A 16,247-nucleotide genomic window follows, 5' to 3' on the forward strand; every position below is an offset into this window, starting at 1 on the left:
AAGGGTGTTTACTTACTGCTGATGTTGTACTGGTCACTCCAGCTGCTAGTGACCACCCGAGCCGTGCTGCGTCCACCAGGTCCTGGATCCAGCCAACCCCCAAACAAGTCCGGAGCGTGGCCCTGAGCTCTCCCTCTGTCCTTTCTTCAGCCGTCCCCACCAGGGATTCACCTAGGTCCAGCTCCCTCGGGCCTTCTTTTGGGACACCCTTGGCCCTGGGTTCCCTGACCCTTCATGTGGTGTGCCTTCGGGGTGAATGTGGTGGGTGACCGTGACAGACACTGCCCACGGTCTCCGGTCTCTGGCTGGGGAATGTCTTTACCCCCACCAGCTTGGGTTCCGGTACCCTGATGCTGACTCCTCACCCGGTGCTCTAATTTGGGTTCTTGGGTCCCTTCAGTCTTCCCCCTCTGGGTCTTTCTCTGCTCCACTCTCTCTCTCTCCAGGGCTGCTGTTTCCTTCTCTCTCCTCTCCAACTGACTTGTTCTCAGCGTCTGACCCTGATCTAAGTTGGTGCCCTCCTTATATATCCCTCTATGTGTGAGCTCAGGTGACCAGCACCCAATGAGCTCCTATCACTACCCAGACTGCTCCCCCTATCTGCCCCTACACTACATGGGATGTACCACCCCCCTCCCACTCCAGCCAGGAACAGGCTCGGTTGTACCTGCACATTTCTAAGTGGGAGTACCGTCGGCCTGCTCCTCTGGAATGGGATGTATGTAGTGCATGCAGTCTATCTGAGCTCAGTTCCACACTCCTTCCTTACCCGGGAGTGGAATATCACACCTCTGGGTTGAGGTGCAATACCCCTGTAGCAGCCGAATCCTCAGGGTGCTACACATGCTTGAGATGTAACTTTTGCAGTGAATTAAAGGGATTGTCCACTACTCTGACACCTCCTTCCCAACCCGTATGTTTGCCCCCAGTAAAATAATAAGACCTTTACTCACTTCCGGTGACGACGCCGTTCCAGCGGTGATGGCTCTGACATGGCTCTCGTGACATTGTTACGTCACGCAATCCCTGAGGCCAGTCAGTGCTGGCTTCACTCTCCCCATCAACGGACAAATCACATACATCCGGAGAACGTGAGAACTGCTGCTGCTGCTCTCTCACTTCCTCCGGATGTATATGATATGCCCAAAGATGGGGCAGCGAAGTAGCGAAGTAGCCGCTGATTGGCCACAGTGATCGCGTGACGTAACAATGTCATATGAACAACGAGAGAACCAGTGCCGACACTGCTGGAATGGCACCAGCATCGGAGTTGAGTAAAGGTGTTATTATTTTACTGGGGGCAAACCTACGTATTGAGAAGGTACCGAGTAGTGGACAACCACTTTGAAAAACATAAAAGCTCTAGGTAATGCTTAGCTGCTAATTTGTCTGGATTTCTCGGGACTCTTGGACCAAAAGGGCTGAGGATCAGATATTCCAGGGTGGGTCTGGGACTTTCTGGATAGGTGTGTGGCTTTTCTGACAGTGTTGGAAGCGAAGTTGAGGTGGGACGTAAAGATTCCCAGAAATGTTGGCAACTATGTGGAATATGGTTGTAGAAAATTTGCACAACACTTTGCTTTATGGTTTATAAGACACTTATTTGATTTGTCCTGATGATTTTTCTTTGACTCAGATAAAATATAAAGTGCTCCACCGTGTACTAAGACTTCAACCAGACTATTTGTTTGTTCCAAAACATCCTGCATCAAACATTTGGACATTCTCGTCTTATTTTTATACCTTTCTTCTGATCTGATAATAATGTCTATATACTGCGACATAGGATGCTGAGCGGTTTTACAGAATAAGCTGTAATTTGTAATTCCTTCTAGAACAAGAGGAGGAGGTAAAAGAGAGCGAGGAAAGTGATGAAGAGCCAAAGCCAAAGAAGAACAAGAAAGCCACTCAGTCTACAAAAAAGAAAAAGAAGCAGGTAATATACCGTATTTTTCGGACTATAAGACGCACCGGACCATAAGACGCACCCAAGTTTTAGAGGTGGGAAATAGTGAAAAGAAAACTTGCTTGCCTCTTATTCTGGACCCACAATAGGCAGGGAGCGGGGTCACACTGGCTGGGGGCTGCGGAGGCGGCTGGGGCTGAGGCAGCGGAGGCGGCTGGGGTTGTGGCAGCGGGAGGGGGCTGTGGCTGCAGGGGGCTGTGGCTGCAGGGGGCTGTGGTTGCAGGGGGCTACGGAAGCGGAGGGGGCTGTGGCAGCGATGGAACTGTGTTACCCAGTAACGAGCAGCAGCATGTTTGTGGGCGCAGCCTTGAATTCACTATGGCCGCGCTAGACATCAGGAGGTGGGCGGTCCCTGGTCCCGATACCCCATAATTTGGGGTAAAAAAAAAGTGCGTCTTATGGTCCGAAAAATACGGTAAATATATTGTTTATCTATTTTACTGTGCTAGCAGCAATTTTTTCGTATCTCTCAACTTTGAAAAACAGGAAGAGTATTTTTTTGCAACTAATTCACACTGTTAATCCCGTCAAGTCCTTTTTGTGTGCCCAGACAGTCATAGATCCCCAGTGAGGCTTAATATTGGCAAAATGTTGATACCCCTTTTATGTCCCCCATACTATATGGCGTCCCCAAAATGCCTCTTCACACTACACGATGCCCCAACACACAATAGCATGCCCTCCACAGTGACCCCCACTCAGTATGGTGACCACAAAGCATGAAGTGCACCTCACACATAAAGCCCCTCAGTGCCGTCTCACATAATGCCTCCACAGTGCCCCCACACAGTATGATGACCGCACACATTATGAGGTCCCCTGTGCCCTTGTACAGTATGATGCAACAAGGAAAGGAAGTTTTGTTGGACTCACCACATGTATTAGCGTACTAGCAGCCCGAGTTCCGAAACAAATAAGTTTCGGAAGCTAGAAAAGCGTGCTCTACGTAACTAACTCAAATTACCCGTGTCTATTCACTTTCAGCCTTTTTACACGATAAACAACAAAGTTGTCATAATTAATAAATTAATAAATGATATTATGGAAAACAAATATAAAATTTAGAAGATTACAGAGACGTTCGGCCATTTCAAAAAGTGAATTGCCCAGGGCAGATCGCGTGGAAATCTCTCTGTATGCCTTATCACCTTCAACTGATCCTGTTAAAATCTCTGCTTCAAGAACATTTCTATTCAATGATGTTACAACTAATGGTGTACCATTGCAGAGTCCTCATTTTGTATTCAAATTTCTCAACAACATAATAATGCTGCCCACCTTAAGTCTAAGGCAATGACTTGGCATGCCTGATGGGGTTAAGCTATTTAAAAATTCAATAGTAAAATGTTCCCTTTCATCGTTGTCATCTACAACAATCTACACCTCAACATTAAGCTCTTTATGTAGTAAGATTCTCCACTCATATACTTTTTGGGTGCCGCTTCACTGCAGTATAAAAAGAGAAAAGGATCGGCACTCCCAAAAGATATAAAAACAGGATTTTCTTTATTCATATCTTCGTTAAAAAAATAACATGTGCCGTTCCATGTTAATCCTCCGACGCATTTCTGCTGTATCGTATGCCCTTAATCATAGAGATAATCCACCTTAGGCCTCGCTCTCATCTGCGTAAAAAAAATCACTACCATGTTGATCTTGAAAAGTGTCATGCGTATGTCATGCGAGTGTGCATTTTTTTCTCACCTAGCATCCGTATGCAATGCGTATGAAATGTGTTTTTATCATCCTCTTTTACATACTATAATTCTCTATGTAACATAAAGCTAGTTTACAAAACTAGTAAAGCAATCTTGTATAAAGAGATAGATTGATAGAAAAAATGCCTGATGTCCTGTAGATATGTAATTTCACAAGCCCCCTACACGTACACCCTTTAGTGCCTTTCATGTGCGACTAAAGGGTGTTTAGCCTTATTTAACGTATTGCATAAATAATGATAAAAAAAAATGACGTGGGTTCCCCCCTATTTTTGTTAACCAGCCAAGGTAAAGCGGACAGCTGCGAGTTTATATTATCAGGCTGGGAAGGTCTCTGGTTATTGGCCCTTCCTAGCCTAAAAGTAGCAGCCCACAGCCACCCCAGAAGTGGTGCATCACATTAGATGCACCAATTCTGGCTCTTTGGCCAGCTCTTTCCAATTCCCCTGGTGCGGTATAAATCAGATAATGGTAGTTTGGGTTGATGGCAGTTGTAATTTGTCAAAAATAACAGTTGCCATCAAGCCCTGGGGTTAGTAATGGCGAGGAGTCTATAAGATACTCCCATTATGAACCCAGTAATAAAAATGAAAAAAACACACACAGAAAAAAAAACATTTTATTTGAATAAAAACCAAACTATCCCTCATTCACCAATTTATTGGAAAAAAAAACCATGCAGGTCCAAAGTAATCCTCTGAATTTGATGTAACCCAGAAATGCATACCTGAAAAACATAAAAAGACAATAAACACAAAAATAAAGTACAAAAATAAAACACAAGAGACCGTCCCTCTTTCACCAGTTTATTAGAAAAATGTTCCCAACGAGCTTTGATGTAGTCCATGTTCCCTGAATCTGGCTCCGGCGACTGTGAATAGCAGTAAAGTCAGCGAGACCCGGCTCTGATGAGCGTTGTCGTCTCTACCCGACACCTGTAAATTATTATTATCATTATCATTTATTTATATAGCGCCATTGATTCCATGGTGCTGTACATAAGAAGGGGTTACATGCCAAATACAGATATCACTTACAGTAAATGACTAACAATGGTAGACTGGTACAGGAGGAGCGAGGACCCTGCCCGCGAGGGCTCCCAATCTACAAGAGATGGGTGAGGATACAGCAGGTGAGGGTAGAGCTAGTCGTGCAGCGGTATGGTGGAGCGGTGGTTACTGCAGGTTTATGGCTTGTCTGAAGAGGTGGGTCTTCAGGTTCCTTTTGAAGGTTTTGTCACATTATAACCGGCCGAGCGCGTTTTGGGGCAAAAAAAAAGAAAAGAAACAAAAACAACACCGGATTGACATTTTGTTGTTTTTTTCTTTGTGTGTTTTTGGGCATGCACCTTTTTTTTTCCTTACTCCCTTTTAGTATGTGATCAGTTGCAAAGCTCGCAGAGCAGTTCTGCTGTCTGTCTCTGGAGGTGAATGACCTCCGCTGTGAGGTTCAGCAGTAGTATCACCAGTTACAGGACGCCAATGTAGGGGTTTCTGCTGGTAGACCTGTCCAGTCTGAACCCAAGCTTGCCCTCCCGGACAGGTTTTCAGGAGGTAGGGACAAGTTTTTTGTGTTTAAGGAGGCATGCAAATTGTACTTCAAACTTCGTCCCTTCGTCGCAAGGCGATCCTCAGTCATGGGCGTTTTCGTTACTGTAGGACTCAGTTTGTCTCCAGTCTGAGGAGGGTTTTTTTTGGAGCTCTTGCCCTCCTCTATTATGACCCTGACCCAGTCGCCTTGGCTGAGTCTAAGCTACGTCGCCTTCAGCAGGGGATTAGTCAGTGGAGACGTACAGTTTGGAATTCCGTAGATGGGCAACGGATTCCAAATGGAATGACTCAGCCCTTAAAAGTCAATTTTGTGAGGGGCTTACTGAAAGTTGAAAGATGCCTTTGCTGCCATGTCTTTGCCCATCGTCTGGATAGGCATCTTCTGGATAGACAGGTGCAACCTTCTTCTCTAGGGCCTTCTTGTCGGGGTTGTGTACCTTTGCCAATGGAGCGGTCTGGGGGTGAACCAGTACTGGGGGAGGTGGAGTAACCTATGCAGTTAGGGGATGTCTCTACATCATACATCTCCACGGAGATTCACAAGAAAAGAGGCGTATGTTTTTTTTTGTGGGAAAAAGGGTCACTTTGTTGGGACCTGTCCTTCAATTTCTAAACAAAAGGAGACTCGTTTAACTCTCGGTAGTCTGGAGTTGGATAAACAAGGGGTGCATTTGTGGCCAAACTGCAGTTCCCATTTTGTCCTGACAGCAGAGGTGGTGCTAGAGAGCAAAACCGAAAAAAATTCTGTGTTTGTTGACAGTGGAGCCGGGGTCAGCATGGTTGATGCTGAGTTAGTGAAAACTCATGGTCTCGCTTGCTGTGTTTTAGCTGAACCTATTCCCATCTTTGCCATTGACTCGTCGCCACTTGCACAGAAAGCATTTACTCAGATTGTACATAATGTAAAACTGAGGATGGGGTCAGTTCATTGTGAATTCATCCCTTGCTATGTTTTGAAAAATCTCCCTACTCCGATTGTTTTAGATATCCCCTGGCTTGTTAAACATAATCCGTTGGTGGATTGGCAAACTGGAGAGATTACTGAATGGGAGATTACTGCCATGAGAACTGTCTGAATGTTTCTATTGCTGCTGTCTCTATGGGGATACTGCCTGCTTTTCTGTCTGGTTTTGAGGACGTTTTTTCTGAAAAGGGGTGTCAGGATTTGCCTCCTCATCGTGCTTATGACTGTCCTATTAACCTGATCCCCGAAGCTAAACTACCAAAGTCCAGACTATATAATCTTTCTGGCCCTGAGAGACAAGCCATGAAGGATTTCATTGCGGAAAGTTTGGAGAAGGGACATATCAGACCCTCATCTTCGCCCATGGCGGCAGGGTTCTTCTTTGTGCAGAAAAAAGATGGCGGTCTACGTCCCTGTTTAGATTTCTAGGAATTAAATCAAATTACCATCCGGGATCCATACCCTCTTCCTCTGATTCCTGATTTGTTCAGCCAGGTTGTGGGAGCTAAGGTATTCTCCAAGTTGGATTTAAGGGGAGTCTACAATCTGGTTAGAATCAGAGAGGGGGACGAATGGAAAACAGTGTTCAATACCCCAGAAGGACATTTCGAGAGTCTGGTTATGCCTTTTGGTTGGACCAATGAACCTGCGGTATTCCAGCATTTCATAAATTATATTTTTCATCATTCGGTGGGGAGGTTTGTGGTGGTCTGTGTTTTTTCTATTCAGGAGGTGCAGTTTTTGGGGTACTTGTTATCATCTTCAGGTTTTCGGATGGATCAGGAGAAGATCTGTGCGGTCGTTGACTGGGAACGTCCCGAGAACCTGAAGGCTATACAACGTTTTCTGGGCTTTACTAATTTTTACGGGAAATTCATCCAAAATGAATGGTGGTAGTGAAACCCCTTACTGACATGACTAAGAAGGGGTCTGATTATTCCAACTGGTCAGAGGCTTCCCTTCAGGATTTTTCTTCCTTAAAGAATCATTTTGCCACAGCACCTATTCTCAGTCAACCCGATGTTTCTCAACCCTTTATTGTGGAGGTCGATGCTTCGGATGTCAGGGTTGGGGCTATGTTGTCTCAGGGTTCGTCCCCTGGTAAATGGCATCCATGCGCTTTCTTTTCTAAAAAATTGTCTTCGGCTGAGAGAAATTATGACGTGGGTAATAGGGAACTTTTGGCGATCAAATTGGCATTTGAGGAATGGCAACACTGGTTGGAGGGGGCTGTCCATCCTATTACTGTTATTACTGACTATAAGAACCTTACATAGCTCCAGTCAGCTAAACGTCTCAACCCTAGGCAAGCCAGATAGTCCCTGTTTTTTACTAGGTTCAATTTTGTTGTCACTTTTCGTCCAGGGGTCAAAAACATCAAGGCTGATGCTTTGTCCCGGAGCTTCCCTGCTGGTGGTAACCGTGAGAACCCTGCCCCGATATTACAGAAAGGGATAGTTATTTCGGCTCTTTTTCCTGAACTGGAGGGTGAAGTGCTGGAGGCTCAGGGGGACGCCTTTGCCTCCTGCCCTTCAGAAAAGTTGTTTGTACCACCTGATCTGCGCCGTAAAATAATCAAGGAACATCATAACTATGTCCTTGCTGGGCATCCAGGTGGCAAGGCAACCGCGGACCTCCTCTCTCATCGTTTCTGGTGGCCGGGGTTGCATCGGGATGTAATTGAACACGTAGCTGCTTGTAGTATTTGCGCGTTCTAAGGTTTCGCACACCCGTCCGTCTGGTACTCTTCTTCCGCTACCGATCCCTAGCTGGCCATGGACACACTTGTCCATGGATTTTATTACTGACCTACCAGTTTCTGCAGGCAAAACGGTGGTTTTGGTAGTAGTAGATAGGTTCAGTAAAATGGTTCACTTTGTCACTTTACCTGCACTTCCCAATGCTAAGACACTTGCTAAGGTGTTCGTAAATGAGATTGTGAAGCTTCAAGGGGTTCCCTCCGATGTGGTGTCTGATCGGGGGACCCAGTTTGTTTCCAAGTTCTGGAAGGCATTCTGTTCTCGACTTGGGATGCAGCTGTCCTTTTCCTCTGCCTTCCACCCTCAGTCGAATGGTGAGACCGAGCGGGTCAATCAGAACTTGGAGACATACCTCAGGTGTTTCTTCTCCGAAAATCAGGAGGATTGGGCATCCTACTTACCGCTGGCAGAATTTGCCATCAATAATCATAGTCAAGAATCCACTGGCAGGTCACCATTTTTCGGTGCATACGGTTATCATCCACAGTTTGGTACTTTCAGTGGAGGAGGAGCTTCAGGAGTTCCTGAAGAGGAATGGTTTGCTTCGTTGCTCTACTCGGTGTTGCGGGGTGTTCTGTGTAATTTGAAGACCATGGGTGACAGGTATAAACGTATGGCTGACAGAAAACTCTTGCCAGGTCCGGACCTGAATGTGAATGACTTTGTGTGGTTGTCTACCAAGAATATAAGATTGAAAATTCCTTCTTGGAAGCTGGGACCTAGGTTTATTGGTCCCTACAAAATTACCGCCATCATTAACCCAGCAGCGTTTCGTCTTGAACTTCCTCGGGCCCTTAAAGTTCACAATGTGTTCCACAGGTCCTTACTCAAAAGGTACATAGAACCTCTTGAGCCCTCACATCTACCACCGCCCCCAGTAATGGTTGATGGTAATTTGCAGTTCGAGATTTCGAGGATAGTAGATTCTCGTCTCCAACGTTGTTCTCTGCAATACTTGGTGCACTGGAAAGGCTATGGTCCGGAGGAGAGGAAGTGGGTTTCAGCGTCAGAGATGAGCGCTCCCAGATTGGTTTGCTCTTTTTACACCTCTTTTCCTGAGAAACCCGGTCCTGAGTGTCCGGAGGCAACTCGTAGAGGTGGGGGTACTGTCACGGGTGTGTCAGAGGTGACAGACAGTTGCCCTGCAGTGGTTTGCAGGAGATCTCAACGTTTGGCAATGCAGACTGCTGCCTAGATAGGAGGCTGTGTTTAGGACCCAGCGACTACCTCCCTTTAGTTGGGTGTATATATACCTGGTGTGTCTAGGTGGGCGTCGCCGGTTATACTCATTTCTACTTGGAACTTGGCTGAAGCAGCATCACGTCCTCTCTGGAGTCTTGAGGCCGTGTGCCCTGTTGGAGTTCTTCTAAAGCTAAGTTGTTATTCCCCTGTGTTGTCTTCCCCTTTTGTCTTTAGAGTGCTAGCGGAGGTTGACTAGTGCTCATCTCCTTCCACCCCCAGCTATAGCCTTACACCAGGGATAGTAGGGCGAGGCACGTGATCGGCGACAGCTGTGGAGGCTGTATAGGGACGTTAGGGGGAGGCAGGGTGATGCTAGTCCAGATTAGGAGGTCACCTCTTCCCCATTTCCCTACTGTCTGGGCTCCCTTTCCCCTCTGTGTTGCACTCACACCTGGTATGACTTTCTGTGTTGCACTCACACCTGGCGTGACAGGTTTCCACGGTAGGCAAGAGTCTGATGTGTTGGGGTAGAGAATTCCCGAGTAGGAGGGATGCAGGGGAGAAATCTTGTACGCGATTGTGGGAAGAGGAGATAAGAGGGGAGTATAGAAGGAGATCTTGTGAAGATCGGAGGTTGCGTGTAGGTATGTATCGGGAGACTAGGTCACAGATGTATGGAGGAGACAGGTTGTGGATGGCTTTGCATGCCAAGGTTAGGGTTTTGAACTGGAGTCTCTGGGCAATGGACAGCCAGTGAAAGGATTGACAAAGGGGAGAGTCCGGGGAGAAGCGGGGGGACAGGTAGATTAGTCGGGAAGCAAAGTTTAGGATAGATTGAAGGGGTGAAAGAGTGTTAGAAGGGAATAGCAGTAAATTTATTGCTATGCTAGGCACAGTCGCCAGAGCCAGATTCGGGGAAGGTGGACTAAGGCGGAGCTTCATTGGAACAATGGGAAAGCTGTCACCAGTGGGCAGAAAAGGACTCGTATCACATTTCCAGAAGCTGCACTCACCTGCCATAAATATATATCGCCAAGATCAGCACCGCACTTTCTTCCCTTCTGTCCTGTGCTGCTCTAACATAAGGCAGAAGACTCCTAACATCTACAGGGTATACATAAAGGTGAAGATTTACATAGATACCATAAAGCAATGGCCAGCTTGCGAGAGCTGCTCCAGGAGACCCCATATGGGCGGCACGGTGGCTCAGTGGTTAGCACTGCAGCCTCGCAGCGCTGGGGTCCTGGGTTGAAATCCCTCCAAAGACAACATCTGCAAGGAGTTTGTATGTTCTCCCCGTGTTTGTGTGGGTTTCCTCCGGGTTTTCTCCCACACTCCAAAGACATACTGATAGGGAATGTAGATTGTGAGCCCCAATGGGGACAGTTATGATGATGTCTGAATTGTAAAGTGCTGCAGAATATGTCGGCGCTATATAAATAAAAAGATTATTATTACTGAAATGGTTAAAATAGGCAATGTTGCTGTAAAATGGAAGCATGACATCAGTGGTATTTGTAGTCACTAAAGGCTAGAATAAAAAGCTTGTAAGTGGCAGAAAATCGGGGTTTCTATCACATTCACGTTCCCCGAGCTCATTTTACAGGAAGTTTATGTCTTACATCAGTGATGTGAAGGGCTGGGATTGACCCCTATCATTGGAATGTAAACGCTGATGTAATTGTGTCCGTTTTCCATCTGGATCCCTCTAGGCCAAATTCTATAATATTTTCCTTCATTGAACACGTCGCAGGAAACTGCAGCAGCAATCTAAGCTTCAGACGTACATGGAAGAGCAATTTCAGATGATATGCCTGGGCCAGATCGGCACGCTTCCTATTATTGCTTATTAGGAAAATCCGCTTACCGTATCAACAGATGTGACAGATTATAGGAAGAAAAGCCAGACTGACATAAAGACGTTTTTCTCTCAGTTTCCAACATCTGAGTCCATGTACTTGGATTCTGTACAAAGCTAGTTACTGTTCATCAGGTGTACAAACAGCTGCTGCGATATCTCCATGTTCCATAATGTGGTGTCCTAAACACAGAACTGCCGCCATGTTACTCGTCGTCCCACCTTGGTTGACTTCCGTCACTCACCGCACCAACCAAGGCGTCCTGCAGGCTATCGCAGCTCTACTGTGCAGCCTGTCTTCTCTTCCCTGGCCTCACCTGCCATAGGCTGTGGCTCTTCTGTTTCTGACCGCTGTCTTGCTATTCCTAGGTGACCACAGCCCCTTGATATCAGTTCCAGTGGCTTTCTTCCAATTGGGATTCAGACTTTACCTTGTGTTTAAAGGGTTTATTGTGGATAGAAAAAAGAAAGAAAATTTTACATATAAATTTCTAGCTATCTTTCAGCAAAAAACACTTTTTTTGTCCAAGGAGGAAATCAATTTACTGTGCTATATTAAAATGGCCGTCTTCTTGTTACACTGACATAAATCTGTCCTAGAATATTAACAAGATGAGTGCCTGTGAGCTTGTGTAGTAGGAAGCTCCGCACCCCCCCATGCATGCAGAGGAAGAGGATTTGTCAGTAGATATTCTGATTTAATGCTGGAGATCCCAGGAGTGCTGAGGTAAGAAGAGGCTGCTCACACTGCTCTCTACCCTGTCTATCTAATCTAATACTGGAGATCCCAGGAGTTATGAGGTAAGTAGGCATTGCTCACACTGCTGTCCACTCTGTCTATCTAATCTAATACCGGAGATCCCAGGAGTGCTGAGGTAAGAAGACGCTGCTCACACTGCTGTCCACCCTGTCTGTCTGATCTAATACTGGAAATACCAGGAGTGCTGATGTAAGAAGAGACTGCTCACACTGCTGTCCACGCTGTCTGTCTGATCTAATACTGGAAATACCAGGAGTGCTGATGTAAGGAGAGACTGCTCACACTGCTGTCCACCATGTCTGTCTGATCTAATACTGGAGATACGAGGGGTGCTGAGGTAAAAAGAGGCTGCTCACACTGCTGTCCACCCTGTCTATCAGATCTAATATTGAACATACCAAGAGTGCTGAGGTAAGAAGAGGCTGCTCACACCTTTGTCCAGCCTGTCTATCTGATCTAATACTGGAGATACCAGGAGAGCTGAGGTAAGAAGAGGCCACTCACACTGCTGTCCACCATGTGTATCCGATCTAATAATGGAGATAACAGGGCTGTTGAGGTAAGAAGAGGCTGCTCACACTGCTGTCGACCCTGTCTTTCTGATCCGTTACTGGAGACACCAGGGGTGCTGAAGTAAGAAGAGACTGCTCATATTGCTGTCCATCTGGTCTATTTGACTGCTTAGCTGCTGTGATCTGGCTATAGTTTTACAGTATATTGTACAGGTTCTCTCCAGTTCACAGTAGTGATGCTTCATACTGCTCATGCTCACTGCCAGTCAGGGCCGGCGTCAGCACCCGGGCAAATGCCGGGGCCCTGAGCAGGCAGAGGGGCCCAATGGCGGTCGCGCACCCCGCTGGGCTATGGGCGGAGGAGATCGGTGTCAGCGCCCGCCCTTCTCCGCCGCTTGCTCAGGGCCCCGGCAGCTGGATACTTACCTCTCCCCGTGCCTCCGCAGATCAGCTGTCTTCCTGCTCTGCACTCCCTGTGACTTCTCAGGTCAGAGGGCGCGGTGACGTCTTTACACCGCGCCCTCCCCTGAGCCGTCACAGGGAGCGCTGAGCGGGAAGACGCCGACAACGCTGGAGTTCGGACCCGAGCAGCGGGCAGCAGGTAGCAGGTGAGGAGAAGGGAGGTGAGTATTTGAATTTTTTTTTTAATGTATGGAGGCATGGGGCAGTATAAAGAGAAGGGGGGGTGGCATCCTCCATGGAGCATTATAAAGAGAGGGGGTGACATCCTGCATGGGGCATTATAAAGAGAGGGGAGGACATCCTGCATGGGGCATTATAAAGAGGGGGGGGTGACATCCTGCATGGGGCATTATAAGGTGGGGAACAGCCTGCATGGGGCATTATAAAGGGGGGGCAGCCTGCATAGTGCATTATGTGGGGGGGAACAGCCTGCATGGAGCATTATAAGGGGGGGGGCAGCCTGTATGGGGCATTATGTGGGGGGTAACAGCCTGCATGGAGCATTATAAGGGGGGGACAGCCTGTATGGGACATTATGTGGGGGGTAACAGCCTGCATGCAGCATTATATGGGGCCAGTATCCTGTATGGAGCGTTATAAGGGGACAGGTATCCTGTATGGAGCGTTATATGGGGGCCAGTATCCTGTATGGAGTTTTATAAGGGGACCAGTATCCTGTATGGAGTGTTATATGGGGGCCAGTATCCTGTATGGAGCTTTATAAGGGGACCAGTATCCTGTATGGAGCGTTATATGGGGGCCAGTATTCTGTATGGAGCCTTATATGGGGGCCAGTATTCCATATGGAGCCTTATATGGAGGCCAGTATTCCGTATGGGACCTTATATGGGGGCCAGTATTCCGTATGGGGCCTTATATGGGGGCCAGTATTCCGTATGGAGCCTTATATGGGGGCCAGTATTCCGTATGGAGCCTTATATGGGGGCCAGTATTCCGTATGGAGCCTTATATGGGGGCCAGTATTCCGTATGGAGCCTTATATGGGGGCCAGTATTCCGTATGGGGCCTTATATGGGGGCCAGTATTCCGTATGGGGCCTTATATGGGGGCCAGTATTCCGTATGGGGCCTTATATGGGGGCCAGTATTCCGTATGGGGCCTTATATGGGGGTCAGTATTCTGTATGGGGCCTTATATGGGGGCCAGTATTCCGTATGGAGCCTTATATGGGGGCCAGTATTCCGTATGGAGCCTTATATGGGGGCCAGTATTCCGCATGGAGCCTTATATGGGGGCCAGTATTCCATATGGGGGCCAGTATTCCTTATGGGGCCTTATATGGGGGCCAGTATTCCGTATGGGGCCTTATATGGGGGCCAGTATTCCGTATGGGGCCTTATATGGGGGCCAGTATTCCGTATGAAGCATTATATGGGGGCCAGTATTCCGTATGGAGCCTTATATGGGGGCCAGTATTCTGTGTGGAGCGATTCACCGATTTCTGAGCTATTGTGGAATTTACAATAGATATCACTCATGTAATGTAAGAAGTGAAATCTTTGCATTGTACTATATATATATATATATATATATATATAATTTCTCCGCCTTATCTCTGCATCATGAATCGTGGTATGTGTTAAAGGGGCCCACTGAGACTCTTTCGCCCGGGGCCCAGAAAAACCTGGAGCCGGCCCTGCTGCCAGCTGTCTTGTTACCATTCTAAGAACCTTTTTAAATAGCTTAGCCATGTTCTCTTGATAGTGCAGCTTTCCTAACAAACTGACTAGCCCTACTGTCATAATTTGACTGCTGATGAAGGAGCATGTGACCAGCCCTGTCCATCAGTCTCCTCCAATTGTGAAATGCCTCACATGGGAAAGCTGCTTTTCTATTGGAGGAAACTGATAGACAGGTCTGATCACAATACTCCTCCACCAGCAGCAGAAGTGCAGTCAGTTTGTGAAGAAAGCTGCACTAACAAGAGGAAGTTGATGACCATGTTCAGGTGCAAACCTTCCTTGGCCACTGCCTGTTAACTACTCAAAATTGTGATGACCCCAGCTATTTTCCCGACCCTGACCTCGCCTCACTTTCCAGCCTTGTCTGCCTGGTTTTTATTTGCTGAATGTTGATCTCCTCTCTTCCTAATCATTCATTGTCTTGCTCCTTGCTGGACATTGTTGGTTGCTCTTGGTCTTGACCCCTGACTAGCTCTTGACTAGGTCTCTGTATCATCCTTTGACCTGTAGTTTCTTGCCAGACTACCTGATTTAGAAGTTGAGTCCCTGACGGAGCCTTTCTGTCTGCAGTGCCGCAGTCACCAATACAAGACTAATCTGCGAGCAGAGACCTGGGGATTCCCTACAGCGAAATCCAGATCCCTGTTTAAGGATTACCAGGGAGTATCTTAGGTTCCTCATCCTGGATAATTCTGTGCCAGTTGGATTGTGATTTCGTTGATCTCCAAAATAGACATTCAGTTGACACAGTATCAGCAGGGATGATGCATACCGGCCAACATTTTAACTGACCCCACTATGAACACCTAAAAAGCCATGCGGACTCATGGATCTTGTACATTTCTGATATATTTGCACGATTCTCACCCTATTGCAATATGTTCCACTGCATAATGATGATACTGTAAAAAAAAAGAAGGTATTATGATATTTAACCCTTGAAAAGCACACCTCCCGTAAAACTATAATGCTAGGAAATGAACAGTTACAAAACATATGTATTTTTTTTTGTAGTAGTAGGTTCTGTAGACCAAGTTCACACGAGCATATAAATAATCAGTTCCATCCAGTAAACTGTCAATTTTTTTTTTTCGGATTTTTCATCCGTATGCAATCTCTTTATATACTGTGACAGAGGAGTCACGAGTGATATATGTGAGGGGAGATATGTTTCACTGCGGCTACTAGCTTCAGTGAACTAAACCTACAAGTTTTCTCCAGCATGTTATGTGTTGGGTGGTTAAACCACCATTTTAAAAGGGAATGTTTTTTTGTGAATGACATTGAGAAGGGCGGGAGGTCATTTACCATATCTCTACCTCAAGGGTGTGGCTGAGGAAGTTAAATGCTCAGTCACTGTTTTTTTTTCTCTGGTGTGGTCTGGAGAAGGAAGTCTCCAGACTGTGTGTGTGGAAGCCAGAGAGCTCCACAGAAGGACTTTGTGGTGAAACCTTAATGTGCTACCCAAAGCGGGCAAAACCCCGCTTGCCTATGGACTGTACTATACTTTATATTTTTGTTTTTCGTTATCACGGAGAGGCCGTGTTTATTTTGTGGAACCCTGCTGAGGTTTATGCGGATATATCAATAAACCTGCAGGACGTTAACCCAAGATGTGTTTCCTGTGTCTGCCTCTGTGAGAGCCGAGCAAGTCTCTTTACCACAATACATTAACAGTTAATAAAATTTTGCACAACAAAATACAGTTTCCTATGTTAAAGAATTGCAATGTATCCGTAAACACTGAATGCCATGCTGTGGCTCTGTATGGAACCTAACTTTTTTTGCTCACAGATAGGCTTGAATAGGGAG

The 16,247-nt window shown here is 46.6% G+C and overlaps 1 protein-coding gene across 2 annotated transcripts in view; it reads left to right on the plus strand.

The window, feature by feature from the left end:
* CMSS1 (cms1 ribosomal small subunit homolog) overlaps positions 1–16,247 on the plus strand; it is a 413,413-nt gene that overhangs the window by 370,951 nt on the left and 26,215 nt on the right. For both annotated transcript variants that reach the window (XM_073668100.1, XM_073668101.1), the window contains exon 2: positions 1,836–1,936. In XM_073668100.1, coding sequence (XP_073524201.1) covers positions 1,836–1,936 — 101 coding nt within the window. The remainder of the gene's footprint in view (positions 1–1,835; positions 1,937–16,247) is intronic.

Source organism: Phyllobates terribilis, unplaced genomic scaffold (assembly GCF_046119375.1).
Source record: "Phyllobates terribilis strain yellow unplaced genomic scaffold, ASM4611937v1 Scaffold_2__4_contigs__length_985480577, whole genome shotgun sequence".
NCBI lineage: Eukaryota > Metazoa > Chordata > Amphibia > Anura > Dendrobatidae > Phyllobates > Phyllobates terribilis.